This window comes from Morone saxatilis, unplaced genomic scaffold (genome assembly GCF_004916995.1).
Source record: "Morone saxatilis isolate NCDOM2014 unplaced genomic scaffold, NCSU_SB_2.0 Contig3, whole genome shotgun sequence".
In the NCBI taxonomy this organism is placed as follows: domain Eukaryota; kingdom Metazoa; phylum Chordata; class Actinopteri; family Moronidae; genus Morone; species Morone saxatilis.
Genome location: NW_023339873.1, coordinates 12,071,591 through 12,087,645, shown reverse-complemented (window position 1 = coordinate 12,087,645; position 16,055 = coordinate 12,071,591). Strand labels below are relative to the sequence as shown.

Here is a 16,055-nt window from a genome sequence, read left to right as displayed (position 1 = left end):
ACACACACACACATTGTCTTTGATGTTATTTTTGACCACAATTCAAGGTTATGAGTGCAGGTGTAAGCAGTCGATGTTTCCCCCCGGGAAGAGCACTTTAAATAGATGCTATCAAATCATTAATCACAATCACGACTGCCCTCAGAGAAGCAGGACCCAAAACCCAGTGACAGATTGACAGAATGGCCGTAGCCTTAAACACAAGACATGTTTATCCAGACTAGAATATGTCATTTCCACGACTAGCAATGTTTTACCTCAAAAGTCATATCACATTATTGCTGGAAGTTTAACCTCCTATAAAGTGCATTAGAGTGCTTTTAGCCTGGTGTTCTGTCGCTTGTGTGAGTGGGGAGATAAGCAGTGCCTGCTCTCTCTGGCTCTTATGAAATTGAAAACTGTGGCTGTCACCCAAGCCAAACCAACACACCCTCCATCTCATTCAGAGATAACCCCCCCCGGCCTTCGATGAAGGTGCAGCCCAGGGGCAGAGACGAGGAGAACCACAGAGGCAGGACACACTGACATGCTCATGTTTGCAGAGGGTGTTGAACCCACTGCCTCGGGTTTTTGCATAACAAATGAATCCCTATTGCAGCAACAGGTTGAGATTTAACTGGGGGCTCAGTGCTTTTGGCAGTTAAGTGTACAAGTCCTCCGAATGTCCACATGGTCTTTGAGTCGGTTGCATTGCTTTCAAATGTGTATATATGTATATGCATGTTCATATAGTCCCCTACTTTGTATAAAGTCACTATCATATGTTTTTTTACATAGTGCTGTATCAAGTGCATGACACCCTTGATAATGATAATACTGCTGAGTAGAGATCTTGTGTAACGAAAACAGTTAGGGAACACACCCTGAGCAGTACGCCGCTCCCAAGACCAGTGCACTGTGGCAGGCCTTGTGTTCTCTATTTGTTGTTCTGCCACTCAAATGCTCGGCCCTTGGGGGAAACAGTGCAGTGTGACAGCTTTATGGAGTTGCTAAAATGTCTTTTTTCTGGACTGTTGGAATGGCTGTGAATGTAAACCCTGGCTTAGTGGGACTCTACACTGAGTACCTTGTGTTGTGGTGAGGCATCATATTTCATACCATTCACTGTTGTGCAGCTCTGGATCTCTCACAGTCCCCCTCTGCCACTCCCCCACTCTTTTTGACAGTTCACATGTTGGATGTGGTGAGCAGACAGGGAATGTTCGAGGCGCTTAGACCTACTTGTCTCAGCGACACAGCGGTGCCTGCTGGTTGACAGCAAGGAGAGACAGGAGACTGTGAAATCGTCAGATACGGTGGAGAATGGAGAAGGCTTTGACTGTAATGCGAGTGTCCTCTCTAATTGATACCGGTGCTATAGAAGAACCATAACAAAACTGTAATAACCCAAGACTGTTGAAGAAATCCGACAAGGCATGCTATCAAGCTTGATGTAGATATAATATTTTCAAGTGATGCAGCATGGTGATGTATTATTTTTTTCCTGGTTTTCAAACATTTTAACTTGTGACCATTGAACACAAGAAATAAAGCAGAGATTACAGGAAGGTAAACACAAACACAATTATCCGCAGCAGAAATTCTTTCCTATCCTGTTAATCATCTTGCGACCTCTCAGATGTATCTTAGGAACTCAAATGATGCTGCAGTGTCTTTATATGTCTGTTTACTACAGTGTGGGTCAACTGACTGGCTCTCAGACAAGTTTTGGCATGTAGGGACAGGGAAAGGGGATGTTGAGACTAGGGATAGGAATTGATACCAGTGTCATTGTCGATTCTGCTTATCCGTCCGCTTCCCTTACTGAGTCTTGATCAGTTTTCTGCGTGGAATAAAAGTCGGCCTCAACTGGAGCCGGTTAAATCCATCTCTTACATCTATACAGCAACCATTTCCATTTAGGTTTTCTTTGTCAAAGAAATACTCTGCTAAGTGTCTTATATCATAGGATATTTACCCTTGGTAATGGACGTGCTGCTTGGTTGGGGAGTGGTTGCACTCCTGCAAGTGTTAAATACATGGCGTTCCCTGTAATTTAAGCCCACGTTGCATAGAAAGATGTTCACATTGTTGGTGTGAAATGAAGCGAAGGGTTTCTTCCTCTCCGCCATGACTCCTTTTCAGGTTACAAGGTTCCAGCAGCGTAGATGCAATTTAACGCCATTGTTTTTCAATGCGCTACTGTCAGATAAACATGTCAGCATTGATAAAAGGAATTGATAAGCTCGGAGGCATACGATTATGAAGGAACCGGAAATTTGGAACTGGTTCTCAACTGGAACCAATCCCCAATCCCTAGATGTATCTTGTTAACGCTTGCGTGCGGGCTGCTACCCACAGTTTGGGAACCACAGTTAAAGCAAATTGTGCTGTAGTGTCTACATATGTCTGTTTATGTCCTGAAGCAGTTTGAGTCAACTGACTGGCTCTCAAACAAGTTTTGACTACTATTTGCACAGTGTGTTAGCCCTGCTCCCAACCCTGTAGACATCTCAAGCTCCAGTTACAGCCAATTTATCCACAGGAGGGCCTGAATTAAGGATGAAACGGAGGGATTGCATTCTATTATCTGTAACATAAACATACAGTTTAATTGGAATTCATATTAGTTTTGGTGTGAAAGCATGACTGTGAACCTGCCGGTGATAAGTGTGCAAATTACCGCCTCACAGTGGCATGCTGAACAGATGAAAATTTCCTCTCGATCTGTGTAAGCATGAAGTGTGCCTCCAGGCATTTACGATGTGTACACAACCTTAGAGAGAGGTCTCGGAGTGTTCAGACATTTATTTATAGCCTGTTTTTCCTTTTCATGGCTCCACGTACTGTGAGTGTCCATACCTGCGGCTCCTGTGTGGCTCCTTGTCTACACGTCGACCCGTCTACCGCTGTCCCACAGTGGGAGGCCAGCCTACTTTAGTCCCAGGCTCCAGTCCGATGCCTTGAGTGGAAATGAAACACCCCCCTCCGAGCTGTGAATTACACAAACACAAATCATATGAGGATAAAGACAGGATCCCTGGTGGGCCCACTGCAAATATAGCTGCTGCAGCACATATAGCTCATATCCTCACTGCTAACTGCAGCTGTGTGCTGCCAGTACAGAAAGCTGATCTTGGAGAAATAGGGTTGTTGCTAAGGATTGAAAATGTTAGCAGAGTCAACATAAAAAAAATGTAAGCTTTCTTGCATTACTAAAATTACATTTGATATCATGTAGCCTAGTATTAAGCATATTTATTCTTTGTGCTAAAGCTGGTGAAATATCTGCCAAGTGTGTCATTTCTGTTGCCTTTAATGCAAGTAATAGTTTTTTCAATACTGTTGGGAACGCTGTTGACCTTATGTTGTTGCTGGAGTGGTCTGCAACAGGATATTGTCGCTTGCTTCAAGGTAAAACTCTATTCTAAGCAACTGTAACTGTAAGGTCATGTACTTCTGTCAATGTAATTCCCTTTTAAATAAAAAAATCAATAGCTCCAGGCTCATATTTGTCTATTAATTAGCATGGAGTCTAAGTTAATAGGCTTAGTTTGGGTCTACTGTTGTTTCTGGAAACGGATGTTGTTTCATCTCTTTAGAAAAACTATAGGCACTAGTGGACAATGTTAGCTACCACTTAGGGTGTCCAGTGCAGACCGCTATATGACCACAGGTTGATTCCTGACCCCTCCTTTCTCTCCAGCATTTCCTGTCTCTCTCTTTCTCTCTCAGCCAAATAAAGGCAAAATACCAGAAATAATCTTAAAATAAAAGAAAAAAAAGCTCTACAAACCCAGCTTTGTTCCAAAAATAAATTACTCACCACAAAACACACATTTTAACTACTATTACTGAATGTATCCATGCAGCACATTTAGATGAGGTTTGGTAGGCGTTTGTAAAGAGCCATGTAGTCTCCCAAAATTCCGAAAAATATTGTGGACGCTGAAAAACATGCCAAGTGTGGGTTGGATACAAACAGGACTTTCAGAGCACATAACAGAATTGTATTATAATTGTCTTCAGTGCCTTCTCTCAAGGTTTTGTTAATAATAAGTGTGTAGTATTCGTCCGAGTTTTTAGAAAAAGATTATTAAACGGTCTGAAAATATTTCATATTGCAGCATTGTTGAGTGGGTTATTTTATTTCAATTTAAATGCTTGGCAGTAGAGATCAGATGGTGCCTTGGACTGCAGATACAGTACGGTCTCACAATCAAGAGGTCCCGTTGTGTCTCATCAGCAATGCAGCCTCGCTCTAGCTGGTGTGTTGTACTCTTTCTCAGAGCAGCACAATCCTCTTATTGTTGGCAGCAGAGGAATGCTAGCTAGCTGGCTTTGACTTGGGCTAACTCTGCAACAGCTTTTGTACAACAGGCTTTAGTTCTGCTCTGTCTTTGGTCTACGGTAACACATTATTGGAGCCTCCTCTGCCCTTTTGTCCAATCCCCCCCCCTCCATTCCATAGCTCTGCCCTGTTACCGAGGCCACTGTCTTTTATACTGTATTCCAGTACAGAAAGTTCTTGTTCAACCACAGATATGAGAACAAAGGGATGTCATTTTTTGGCCTCAGAACTCTTGAGGTTTAAAGTGTATAAGATGTCCTGACTGAAAAGCTCCATGTCACTGCGTGGATTAAATTGTTGCTATTGAAAGTGTTAGAATATATGTATATCTGTAGCTTTTATGCATTTTCACTTTTTTTTAATAAAAAAAAATATGCATTTCTCTCATTTCTCTTTTTCTTCCTTTCTCTGCACAGGTACTGCTTCATTGTGACACTTGGCTATCTGATATTGTGTCAGATCACACGAGTGTACGTGTTTGACTACGGCATGTACTCTGCAGATTTCACAGGGTAAGCTACATTAAGACCACAGAGCGCTTTATAATCTTTACGGTTCTCGGTGTAAAACTGAAGACCTCCGCTGGCCTTTGAATGCTAAATGGAGCACAAATGATACTAAAAAGGGAAGTTAGCATTAAGAGTCATGGGAATATTGGGTATGACTCAACCAGTCTGAGCTAAACAGAAGCAGGATCGTGTCAAACTGGTGTGTCGGCAGGAGGACGTCGATAGCGACTATAGTTCCTTGTGGTTGGTTCCCACTCCTCCAGACTGTCTGACAATTCAAGCAGACAGCCTGCACTCCCAGCAGGGTGGGGGTGGCTAGTTGCTAAGCAACCTAATGCAAACCCATACTGCCTCTTCGAGGGCAGATATTTCACTTTTTCAACTACCTCGGCTGCTGTCCCTCTGTTTTATTTCAAAATGTCAAAGTCACGTTTTTATTAACGTCAATGTGAGCCTTGTAGCCCAATGTGCTTTGCTCTACAGGACCAGGAAGTATATAATTTTCCTTCAATACTTTGAAGTAATTTTATTACTAACATACCAGATCTCTGGCCTGTTGCTTGTATTTTTTACTCTGAAGCTAAACTTTATGCTGCCACCAGCAGTTTTTTATGTATAAAATTAGACAGGAACTCGCTGATGCAAACATCAGCAGAAAGATTGTATATATCTAAATGCAGGCTAAAGCACATGAGAGCAGACTTTACAGTGTTCTTTAATAGAGAAGTCAAGAGGAAGAAGGATACAGAAGAAGAATAGAAAGAATAGTTACAGGAAGTTCAAAAAGCTCTGCAATTATACTGGAGGAAACTTCCCATTGTGACGATACTACTGCGACTGACACTGTTACTGTTATTACAAGATAAACTGGCACCGTAGGCCATTAGTTACCCATGTAAAATGCAACAACATCGGCTAGGAGGTTAACATGATAAACTAAACGATAAGCGCTCAAACTAAAGATTAACTTTGCCCTTTTTCTTGTTTGATGCTCTTCATCAGGCCCATGATGGTTATAACACAGAAGATTACCAGCTTGGCGTTTGAAATACACGATGGTAAGACGAGCATGAAAATGTCTCTACAGCGTATGTGTTTGCAGCGTTCGTGTGTGATTCCTCTGTGGAAAATGTGGCAGACGTGACAGAAGTGAAAATGGTTTAATTCTCTTTGGAGTTAAAAAAAACAGATCACCGCACCACGTTTCCAAGCCAGTAGTCAGTTCTGACAATGGACTAGTGAACCAGAAAGAGAGCATAAACACAGTTATGTAATGGGGCAATGACCAAGTATGCACTCTCTCCGTCTCTCACTGTAGAGCAGTTTAATGGGCGACTTTGAACACGAGCTGAATGCAGTTAAACAGTGGATGCTAATGCTGTCAATTAGCAAACACCAATGTACAGTATATGTAGTTAGCCATATTAGTACTGTACCATGCCAATGCAGAAGTAGGAGTTCGCCACATGAGCTAATGAGCGATAAATAAAAATAGAGACTTGACACCGAGGTTAAAATATACAGTGTGATCAAGTGTCAGAGTGGCTTAGAGATTGAGAGGGTGATGAGAGTCTCACAGCTTTTTTAGTTCCCACTTGGAGTCTTAAATCCCCTCAGGATATTCTAGACTGAACACAATCAGCAGTCTAATGACAGTTTGTGTATGGTTGGCTGTTAGGTGTGGTGTGGGGGTCATGCTATGTTAGTCCTCATGAGGGGAGTGTTGGTGTGGGGTGGTGTGCAAATACTCTAGGCACTGTGATTCTCCTTCCCAGGATTCCCGTTGGAGCAGAGAGAGATGCAGACGTAACCCCATCCTTGTGTATGATTCTACTTACGTGCCCCGACCTCCCCCGCTCCCCCTCTGCGTCGTCGTGCGCGCGTTCCGTCGTCTGCTCTCTCTCGTGCTTCGTCTCTCTCGTCTCACACTCGACACGTCGACACTCTCACGACGAGCACACACACACATAGTATTTTGCCATATTTTATACAGTAAAATACTTAAGAGAGACTCATATTCCAGCTCTTAAGAATACAGAGTTAGTAAAGGCACAGCAGAGCACGTCTTTTGATTCGTTTAATGTCATTAGAGGTTTAATTGTGGCCAGAGGAGCAGCAGAATTTAACTAAACAAAGCGTTGCACAATGAGCCGTACACTCAACCTTACATGTACCCCGTGATGTCAAAGCAGGTCATGAGTGTTCCGTCTGAGTTGCAATGCTGCAGGTGTTCATAAACAAAGTAAATAAAGAGCAGACTGATTAAAACAAATTCATTCAGACATTTAGCCCAAAGAAAGAAAAAACAGACGAAAAAATCCTATTTCATAACGATAGATAGATAGATAGATAGATAGATAGATAGATAGATATCAAGTTGTCACAACTTGTGTACAGGTGTGTAGGTGTGGGATGAGTAGATCAAAAGTTGCAAAAAGATGAATGTCTAGTTATAAAACTTTGCAAATAAATGTTATATTGCAAGTTAGACAGTGTGCAGGAGTTTATTCATTTATCTTCCTCAGTAACCATTATCAGGATGTCTGTCAAAGGCGTCATTTCTTAGAAGATTTATTAGTAAGGAGAACGCAAAAGTACAACCAGAGCACTGGAACAACCCATGTTAGATGATGAGTTCTTATAGGTATGATATCCAGTTGGACATTTACAAAAATTAAGTATATTTTTTGACTTGATCTGTTTGTGTTTATTTGTAGGTTTGACCAAGCGAGATGGGCAGCTGACCCACAGTCAGAAATACCTAGCTATCAGGTATGTGACTCAGGTATGTTTTTACTGCTTCAGATGATGGGCTCATTCAATCAGTTTGGATTAAAAGAGTTGACGTGGTGTTAAATTAGAGTTAATGAACTCAATCTGGAAGAAATGATGCTCTTTATTTTAATAAAGGCTTCATTGCTCTCTGCTTGGAAAGTCCCTTTCTGGCTCTCTGGTGTTATCAAGCAGTTGTTAGGCACTCAGTATCCAGGAAACCACACTTTCACTACTCTTGTGGTATTGTAGGAATGCCCTACCCTCCATCGATCCTGCATTAGAAATGCAGATTCCTTTCTCAGACAGCTACTGTGCTATTAATGATGGTGCAGAAACAATGTACAAAGCAGGGTTTGGGCGGGAATGAGTTTAGGAGTTAATATGCGACAACATTGCTAAACAGAACAGAGACTGACCAGTGTACCTATACGATCCCAAATATGAGGCACCAAACCTTTGTTTCATAAACCTTTGCTAGGCTACTGTGAGTCAGCCGTTAACTCTCAGATGGCTACAAGGAAAGTGAGGAATTAGCAGTCAAAACAAGAGCTCTGGTTCAGGCCGTTAGATTGCTACTTCACCCAGCAGATTAAATTCTGCAAGAACATTAAGAAACCATAAAACCTCCTGTTAAAGCACTCAGGTTTTTCCAGGACATTTCAATACAATAGCGCATATTGGTGTTTCAGTGAACAGGTAGCCATCCCTACTGTATTTTCCTTTACTGTGTATGTTGGGGTTACCACACTGCATGAAACGATATGTCTGCTCTTGTCTCTTCCCTGGGGCCCTCAAGGCGGATGCCCAGCTTGCTGGAGTACTTGAGCTACAACTGTAACTTCATGGGCATCCTCGCAGGCCCAACATGCTCTTACAACGACTACATAGGATTCATCGAAGGCACAGGCTACCAGCCACGCCACCAGGAGAACGCCAATGGCAAGGAGAATGGGAAGTACAAGCAGAGTGAACCCTCACCCAAGGTACAACACAATTTTTACCACTTGGATAGAAGTGCAAATACTCAAATAGACCTACATTCTGTGCTTCGGCGGTCAAAAAAGCATTCTGAAATTCTTTAAACCCTCAAAGAGAGTACTTGAATGAGTGGTTAAGATATTACAAAATAGGACTTTAAACTGCAGCTCTAATAGTAGTAGAGTTGTTTAAAGGGGTGCAGGTTAGTTATAATTAATTTGGTTCCCTTTTAGAGAAACAGAAACTGAGTCATTATTGAGAATTTAATGACGCAAATATCTAAGCCTCAAGGTTATTTGTGTTTCCTTAATGCATAATACATTAATAATTAAATTACGCTCCAGAATTTGTTTTTGTCTGTGAAGAGGTTGGAACAGAGGTAAATGCAGGCGTCGCTAAATATAAAACATGAGAGAACGCTCAAGGACTTAACCTCAAGTCAACTTAACAAGAGTTTTTGAAATACAACTATCATGCCTCCTACTATGGTTATTGTTGTTTTTGTTTTGGGTTGCTTCTTTTGTATCCCACGCTCTAATCTCTCCTCCAACCCAGAATGACGTCATCTCCAAGCTGTGCACATGTGCCATCTCGCTGGCCATCTATCTGTCTCTGTGCAAGCTGCTCCCGGTGGAGCACTCCATAGACGATGACTTTGTCAGCTCCACGCCCTTCTACCTTCAAGTCATCTACCTTTACCTGGCCATGCTGGCGTTGAGGCCAAAGTACTACTTCGTCTGGACGCTTGGTGAGTTAGTGATGACAGTAATTTACACGTAACTCAGTATAAGAAGTCTGTCTTCGTCTGTCAATAATGAACTTTTTTTTATTGGGATCTGTGCAGGGATATATAACACTTGAAACAGTGAGAAATACAATTGCCTTTTATAATGTGCCATAGAGGAATAAGAGCATTAAACACTGACCCTGCTAGACCCGCAACAGTAAGATACACTCACAGTAAGAAAACAACAACTTACCACTTAAAAACAACTGTACATAAACATACTAATGAGGATGTTCAATTGCACGTTAATGCTGTACATTTACTCCTAAAGAAACCCCAAAAAAGACAAATCAAGCAACCACACAAACACCAACTAAAAAAAAGAAACTTAAAAGCCATAGAAACCACCTCAACTTTGACTGAAGACTCTGCTACTTCCCCCGGAAGAGTTTAATTGCTTTACTCTCAGAACAAAGTGAGTGAATCTGGAGTTAAAGCAGGACTCATGTGAGTGGTTTGAACTCACTGAGCTGTTCTGGCTTCTGAGATTTTGGTTATTTTTAAAGTAGTCTGTACAGTATGTTGAAATGCAGCCTAAAAAAAGGTCCTCTTATTTAACAGCGTTTCCTGGCGCAACAGTGCCATCTAGTGCTCAATTGAAAATCGCAGCTCTTCATTCTTGCTGATGACAAATACATGTGATGCTGTATCTCCATCTGTTTCTGTCATTGCTTCACAAACTAATGTATTCTAAGGATGTGGAGCGGCTGTCGTTCTTTACTGTTGCTGTTGTAGTACTCAGACACATTTGTACCTTTCCCCTGCAGCTGATGCTATCAACAACGCTGCCGGATTTGGCTTCAATGGTTACAACAAAGATGGCTCCCCACGGTGGGACCTGATATCAAACCTCAGAATTCTGGACATTGAGGTTAGGATCTTATTTTTTTTATGAGACCTATTATATCTAGATAAAGGCCTCTTTACCTTAAACAAAACCTAAATCTATATTGTTTTGGGTCCAATTTCAGTTTGCCACCAGTTTCAAGAGTTTCCTAGACAACTGGAATATCCAGACAGCCCTCTGGCTCAAAAGGTAAAAACATTTGTGTGACGTTCGTGTGAGCAAGCCCTGGCTAAAGTGGGTTGCGGAAAGATAAGCGTGATGCCTATCTGCATATCTCTATCTGTCTAGCATTTAGATTTGAATCAAACTTGACTGAAACCATAATTTGAATGGTTGGATTGCAAACATGCCACATGAGGACTGATAAAATACACACAAAAAACACTCATATTCTGTTATAATGACAAAAACAAACATTTGGGACTTATAATGCCGTCCATAATGTGATTAAAATTCCACAAGCATCCATTTGTGTATTTTTTCACATATTGTCTGACGTTTGGAATGAAACTTTCTTTGTTTCTACTTTAATTGTTCTGACCTAACACTGGCTGTTATGTCAATATTCTCCCCAGGGTGTGCTATGAGCGCTGTGCCATCAACCCTACTGCAGCCACTTTCTTGCTGTCAGCCATGTGGCACGGGGTGTACCCAGGCTACTACCTGACCTTCCTCACTGGCATCGCCATGACCATGGCTGCACGTGCAGTGAGTACACACACTTTTTCTTTGCAGAACCTATTGTTGAAGCATTTCCTAGCCAGACTCAGCCAAATAGATCAATATGTCATAATTCTTGAGTGGTTCATTATGCCCTTGCAGCCTGGGAATCATAATTTAGAGGCTGAATCCTACAGCCATAATTGATTTTTTGCCAGAAATTAGATTTATTTGTTTTTCCATCATTCTGCAGGAGTCTAGATCTCTTTAGAGTTCCCAGTGCTACTTAGCAGACCCACAAACACACAACAAAATCCCTTTATGTAGAGTAAGCGGGTAATGATAAGTAGTATACCACCTATGTGTTATGTATAAGGCCATTACCACTAATCTTTGCCAAGCCAGACCTCTTCACTCTGGTCTTGTGAAAGAAGAAGCCTAGAGGATATTTATGTGGAGACAGTGGAGTGATAGTACAGAAGCTAACTCTAATTCTGGATAATCTACTTGGGAAAGGGTTGATTAACTGAAATGCCAGCGCAGTTAATTTGTTGTGCAGGTGAGTTCCTGCAGGGACTTTGTTCTTCTTTATCTAACAGAGGACAAGGAGACCACTGACCCAGTTACACCATAAAACTACTGGCCACTGCCACACGGACATGTACGGAGATAGATTTCTCTGAAGAGTTACAAGATGGAAACAGATGGAGAGGGGGGGGGAGGGAGAAGAGAAGGATGAGCAAATAAGCAAAAGTAGGCAGTAATGCCTGCTACAAATTTCAGAAGCTAGGTCAGTTGGTCCAATTAAAGTCAAGTTTACTTCACAGCAGAAAGAATGGAATGCAATTTAAAGTTTACAGTTCATTCACTTGAAAATGATGTCGAGAACTCACGGGATGTTTCTCCTGCTCTTCCAGGTAAGGCACAACATCAGACCGTACTTCCTGGTCTCTGACTCGTACAAGTGCATCTACGATGTCATCACGTGGGCATGGACTCAGATTGCCATTAGTTATACAGTGGCTCCGTTTGTCCTACTTGCTGTAGGACCCTCACTCAAATTCTACAGGTATGTGTGTTTGACTGAACTGTGTTGATACTGATTCAATATTGTCCATTAAACAAAACATCAGTGTTCAAGAGAGAATACTATGGCCTCTGCTTTTCTGTGAAGTAATCAGTAGAGAGTTTTGTTCCCTGCTGTTGTGTAAAGTGTTATGTTAAGCATATAAATGAAGTTACTGGCTACGGTGTTGAAATTAACACTTTTTCATTAGCCTGGTTCCCTCTTGTCAGGCCGTAACAGTTAACGAGACAGCTTAATGATCGAAAGATGGGGAGGATTGATGGGGAGGAAATAAAATGAGCGGCCCTAACGTTGCTCGGCCGCTGCCATGAAATAAAGGGCCAACAATGGTCAGTGTCATTCAGATGAGGACTGCCATTAAATCAGCTCGTGGCTGCTCAACAGGCGATATTAAACTGACTCATTAAAGCAGTAGGGATGTGGGAGAAGGAGGCGGCGCATAAGGAGGAGTCTAACGGGATTGTCTGACAAGGTGTAGTTCTTTCCTGTTTTAGATCATTTTTGTGAGTTTTCTAGAGCCCTTTTTTTTTAAATTTTACGAAACCTTAATTCGTTACGTTAAACTCCGTCTTCTAGTATATGCCACACAATTAGCCTCCTCCCTTATTATGATGCATATTATTGGGTTGTCAGTCGCCCTCCATTTCTCAAAGCTATTATCTATGTTTGCAGTCGATGTAAAGTAACAAGACTAAGAGTCTACAACCTAATGCTAACATTAGCACGCTTACATAGTGATGTTAAGCAGGTATAACGTTAACCTTGATAACCATCTTAGTTTAGTGTGTTAGCAACATTTGCTTATTAGCACTCAAGACAAAGTACAGCTGAGGCTGATGGGAATGTCATTAGTTTTTGCAGGTATTCGGTATGCATTGGACAAATGAAACTTTTAACCTGATGTTGGTGCTGGATGAAAAGTTATTACAGTTTATAATGTGGGGAACATGAATGTTTGCTGCAAATGTAATATAGTTGTTTAGACATTTCATTAAAAGCCAAAAATTTCAACTTCTTGTTGGTGCAAGAGGAAAGGTCAGGGGATCCCCAAATTCATTAGGATTCATCGTCTGGGGACCATGAATGTCTTCCTAGAATTTCTTGGCAAATTATCCAAGATATCCATGATGTTTAATATATGTTGAGATATTTTAAAGCAGTAGACTGGCTGACCAACATTGCCATCCCTTGCTTTTTAGCTCCACTAACACCATTTATAAATTGACTTATCATTTTAGGCTTTCTTTTTTTCTCCAATGGCTACTTATAATAAACTGTGTTGAGATGCTAATTCTCACATTGGGACGTCTCCACAGGTCCTGGTACTTCTGCTTACACCTCCTCTGTCTCCTGGTGGTACTCGTCCTACCTGTCAAATCGAGACGCCAGCAGGCCAAAGAGCAGCAGGACAGCCTACAGGACAACCAGACAGACCACAACAGCACAGACAACAACTGCAACCAAAAAGATAAAGCCACATGAGGCCCAGGACAACGACGCGCAGTCCCTTCAGCAGCAGAAACATTTAAGACAAACTAGAAACCACAGAGAGCTGGAGTGTGGCGTGTCTGTTTACCCTTACAAAGAACCAAATACCGGACACTCTGAACATCCTAACAGACAGGAAACACAAGTCAATGTTCTGTCAAAACTTCCAGTAGCAAGGATGACAGCAATCACACTTCTGACACGGATAAAGAGACCAGGATGTAAACTAATGAGTGATAGTGGTTACTTAACATTACATTAGTGGAAATGAAGACTTCCAAGCTGCCTTAAACCCTCTATGTACTCGTCTGGTGAAATTACAGTTGGATGGCAGTCTGCAAGAACCTAAATGCAGTTTTACCATTGTGGTGTGAGGTTATAGAAACAGAATAGAAGTGCAGTATGTGGAGGGTTTTTGTCATTGTCTGGATACAAGCCTCTGTTGAGCGGCTAATGGAAAAATGTGTTCATGTAAAAGAAACATAACCTTTATCATCAGCTGCCAATTTCAAACAGGCCTTAGGATCCTCAAAACATTGTTTGATTTCTATGTCTTTTTTTAAAATCTTTATTGGAGAGAAGACTTCACATTGTACGTGTTTTGTATTTAGATGTTTGTGACAACACTATTTGAAATCCATTGTCAAGGTTTATTTTTCTGCGATGAATTGACTTTGTCTGTCATAGAGAGTCCCAAAGAGGATTTCAAATCTCGTCTGCATCCAGCAGTGGAAAGTCTAAAAGAAGCACTCAAGAGTTACTAAATGGATTTCTGTTTCTTTTTTTATGTTTTTCATATCTGCTGCTTTTTTTGACAAACATGACTCATCAGATAAATGTGTGTTGCAAAGGGAGTTTATTTACCCTGTCGTGATTTAGATTTATTTTTAAAGAATTTCTTACTTGGGTTTCAGGGGTGTGATTTTTTTTTTTCACGTGTTCAGGTTTCCTCTGTGTTCAAATGTCTTGCCTTGTAATACAAGTATCCGAAACTATTTAAAAACTAAATAAATGGAATAATTGGGGACACACAGTGGATTGTTAACGTCACTGTTGAGCACTTGTACATTTTAATAAATTGTCTTAAATGCTACAAATGTAACAGAAAACACTGAAAACTTATTTAATTTATATAGGTTTTATAGCCATAATTATTATAAGCCAATTGAATGTAAAAGAAACATTTCCAATTCGATGCACAGTGCTGGAAAAAACGTATTGCGTTCAGGCTGCAAATCCTTTATGTGTGCACTTTGCATTTGTCTGTGAGGAAATCTGATAGTTATTTATGTACGTGACATCATAATATTGTACAAATTCAAAGACAGACCAGCTGTTGTGGTAAATTGTCTTATTTCATATTGTGTGCACTTATGTTAGAATAGGGGGTGTTTCAGGGTGCATTTACTGTAGGGTGTAAGAGACACTGGTTCCCCATGTTGTTTCGGTCAATGGCTCACCTTAAGCCTTTCAAATCATCCAGTTTACTCTTTACAACTTGCAGCAGTTCATACAGCCACCCATGTGATTCATTTTGTTTGTTTCCTTAGACATTTTTAAGGATTTTGTCAAGAAAATGTTGTCGTTTCTTGCAGTGGAGACAACGTAAAAGGCACCTTGTTTTAACAGTCAGAAGACACATTTTTACTTATTTGTTAGAGCAGGAAATAGTCTGGGGATTCGAAGCCCACAATATCATAAACACTTTGAAGTTGTGCATTTTTTTTCTCTCTAAACATTGTCAGTAATTAGAGTTGATTTGGTGCATTTGTGTCATGTAAAATAACAAAGCAGCAGAGGTGAGCTTTGAAGTATGGACCTCTTTTATTTCTTTTTAAGATTTTCTAACATTTGCATATTCCTGCCATAACTGTGTGTGCGTGTGTGTGCGTGCGTGTGTGCGTGCGTACAAGTATTCATGTGATCCGTACATGTCGATGTGGTCTCATGTGAACTATATTTGTAGCCTGGGCCCTGCGTAGGTGAGTGTGGCCCACTTTAAGGGAAAGGGATGTCATTCTACAAACATAGCGATTATTGCACTGCATGGCCACCCAAACCAGCAGATCAATGCAAACTGCTCCATATGTCCAAAGTGCCAAATCAAGAATGGCGGATTTTGTTTTGTGTGTATGTGAGCATGCGTGCCTGCGCGTGTGTGTTTTGCGTGCGTGCGCGTGCATGTGTCCATGTAGTATGTGTGTACGTGCGCCTGTGTAACGTAATGGTTATTTTTGTGTCAGAAGGAAATTTATTGAAAGATTTGTATAACAGTACATTAAAATTCTGATTTATGTGGCAAAATAAAGAGAAATTATTTTTAAACACTAAAACTGATGTTTGAAAAAAAAAAAAAACATCTTGTTTTTTGGTTTTATTTTTTGTTACTGATGAAAGTTGATATTAGCAGTAAAATGTTACCTTTTGATCCAAAACGCATACTGATGCACCAAAGGGAAAATCCATACTTCACACAATATCCCCACATTACTGTGGTGCAAGATAATACGACCTTTTTCACGCCAGACAATTTGACTTGTCTTAGCAAGAAAAGCTTGAATGAAACAACAATAGCTCAATTCCACAAGTGCTGA

The 16,055-nt window shown here is 40.9% G+C and overlaps 1 protein-coding gene across 1 annotated transcript in view; it reads left to right on the top strand.

Moving 5' to 3' along the window:
- mboat2a (membrane bound O-acyltransferase domain containing 2a) overlaps positions 1 to 15,800 on the top strand; it is a 41,199-nt gene extending 25,399 nt beyond the window's left edge. The window contains 10 exon segments of the mRNA XM_035674003.1: positions 4,747 to 4,842; positions 5,842 to 5,897; positions 7,557 to 7,611; positions 8,411 to 8,597; positions 9,148 to 9,340; positions 10,147 to 10,250; positions 10,351 to 10,415; positions 10,802 to 10,934; positions 11,804 to 11,955; positions 13,290 to 15,800. Coding sequence (XP_035529896.1) covers positions 4,747 to 4,842; positions 5,842 to 5,897; positions 7,557 to 7,611; positions 8,411 to 8,597; positions 9,148 to 9,340; positions 10,147 to 10,250; positions 10,351 to 10,415; positions 10,802 to 10,934; positions 11,804 to 11,955; positions 13,290 to 13,455 — 1,207 coding nt within the window. The 3' untranslated portion in view covers positions 13,456 to 15,800.
- Positions 15,801 to 16,055: the final 255 nt, after the last annotated feature.